This window comes from Camelina sativa, chromosome 8, assembly GCF_000633955.1.
Source record: "Camelina sativa cultivar DH55 chromosome 8, Cs, whole genome shotgun sequence".
NCBI lineage: Eukaryota > Viridiplantae > Streptophyta > Magnoliopsida > Brassicales > Brassicaceae > Camelina > Camelina sativa.
The window spans coordinates 14,511,055-14,513,280 of record NC_025692.1 but is presented as its reverse complement, the minus strand read 5'-3'; the positions used below and the strand labels follow the sequence as shown (position 1 = coordinate 14,513,280).

Genomic DNA, 2,226 nt, shown 5'->3' with positions numbered 1-2,226 from the left:
GTTGAGATGTTTGTAGATGTATTTTGCTTCAAAGCACTGTAAAATGCATGCCTGCTCTGAGTTTGAGCCAAGGAAAGTTTCTTTTCAGCGATTTTTCCAGCTATCACGTTTACAGAAGCTCCCCCGAGCTCCCTTGGACCATTGGTACTCCTAGCAGAAGCAGAAGCAGTAAATTGTGTGGATGGAGCAGTGGTCAGCTGGCTAGCAGTAGCTCGGCTGTTGGGTGGTGAACCACCAGCACCTACCCCATTTTCCCTAGCAGGCTTGAGAATCACCAGTTTCTTAGTCGCCTCAGACTTGGTCTGACTACCAGGATTAGACTGAAGATTACCGAGCATCACAGAGGACTGCTGGTGGGCATTCCTTGAAGAAACAAGACCTGCTTCACCACTTCGAAACATTGGTTTGTTCTTGCATTTATCAGAAGAGTTATGAACCTGAGATATCAACCAACATATACTGAATGTAGCCCAAGGCAACTAAAGGTAAATAGGAACAACTAAGGAAAATAAAAAAACTTACCGAGCCCTTTGGTGCTGAAGGTACAACTGGTATCAACTGCCTAGATTGCCTAATAGCTCGGTCCTCGAGTGTTTGTGCCTTTACAGATGATCCCATATACAAAAAAACTATTAGAAAAAACAGAAAAGGTAGTGAGTGTACTATAAGCAACACAAAGATGCAAATCATACCTGGGGTGGTGTACCAGTTCTTACTGGAGCCTGCACCAATGCTTCAGCCATGTTACGACTAGTTGGTCCCGTTAAGTTAGCCGAACTACCAACATTATCATGAGAGGCAGTACCACCACTCTTCTCAATAACATTGGGAACCTCTGCCAGAGCCGATGTCCAACCTTCCCCAACAATCAAGGCTGGATTACCAACTGGCAAGCTCTGATTAGTAGGACTTAGACCAGGAGATGAGACTCTTACGACGTCTGAGCCACCATTTCTCTCTTCAGCTCTAAGCAAAGGAAAATCCTTATCGAAGCCGATTCTTTTGGAGCTCTTTGAAGGGCTAGTTCCAGGAAGTATACCATGTCCGTTGTAAAGATTAATGTTTCCACCATTTTTATATCCTACTGTTAGTCCTTGAGCAAGGTGGTTGCCCTGTTTCCTTGTTGTCATTGAATGTGATCGTCTCAGAGGCTCCTGTCCCCTACCAATCAAGTAGTTTCCAAAAGGCATAGAAGTGTCATGGTCCCATGGATCCATGTAGCTCGACCTATCTTTCTCTCTGGTTCGATCTTTATCTCTGTTGGTCCTACTGAAGTTGAAACTACTATATGCATGTTTTGTAGACCCATTACTAGATCCCCTCCTTGTATTGGTGGAAGAAGACCGATCGAGAAAAGGAGACCGAACTAAATCAACATCACTCCTGCTCCTAGAATTCCTATTCTTGCCATTACGTAATAACGAAGAAGAATCTACACCAAAATGAAAAGGAAATAGAGTCACAATGCTATTCATATGAATCAAACAGTTGTATTAAAATCAATGTCGAGGCAATGAACAAGATACAATAATCACGAAATCCAACAAACTAAAGCATACCTGACTGAGAATTAGACGATTGAAGGTGATTTGAACTGCTAACACCAGAACCATGTCCTGAACTTCTCAACCATTCAGGTACTAAAGAGGGTTCGCGTTTGTCCATTAGGAAAGCTATACTTCATCAGATAAAAGAAAGATTATTCAATTCTCTAGCCTCTTCCACTCTCAAGACAAGCTCTAGCCTAATCAACTACCACACCACAGAAGGGCAGGGAAGAAAAATCCAATTTCAAAGCTGAAATCTTTCAAGAAGCACAAGAAAACTCAAATTCAATAACGAGAAAACCCTCTACACATCCATCTCTCCCACAGATGGCTTAGAGATACTCCAAACCAAACCTAGAAGATCATCATCATCATCATCCAAACCCACCAATAAGGTACTAGCCTGAATTCACAGTGATGGCACTAACCAGAAACCCTAACCACCTACGCAATAAAACCTATCACTAGCGATATCAATCAAACCTACGCCCTAGAATTGAACACAACAAGGGCAAAATTCGTTCAACGCATCACCAGAATTTTTTCCCCAGAACAAGAAAAATCGAAAAAACGGGTTCAACGAAAGAGGGAAACCCAAACCCAAACCCAAACAGAGTTTTACAGATTCAATCGCTTAGACGAAACAATGGCTTCTTCCCCAAGAAGGGAAGAAAAAAAA

At 42.4% G+C, this 2,226-nt stretch overlaps 1 protein-coding gene across 1 annotated transcript in view; it reads right to left on the bottom strand.

Annotated features, from left to right (window-relative positions):
- The window catches only part of LOC104707169, a 10,076-nt gene extending 7,856 nt beyond the window's left edge, over positions 1–2,220 (bottom strand). Inside the window, exons 1-4 of the mRNA XM_010423466.1 lie at positions 1,560–2,220; positions 693–1,432; positions 523–600; positions 9–437 (exon numbers count right to left, since the gene is read on the bottom strand). Coding sequence (XP_010421768.1) covers positions 9–437; positions 523–600; positions 693–1,432; positions 1,560–1,665 — 1,353 coding nt within the window. The 5' untranslated portion in view covers positions 1,666–2,220. The remainder of the gene's footprint in view (positions 1–8; positions 438–522; positions 601–692; positions 1,433–1,559) is intronic.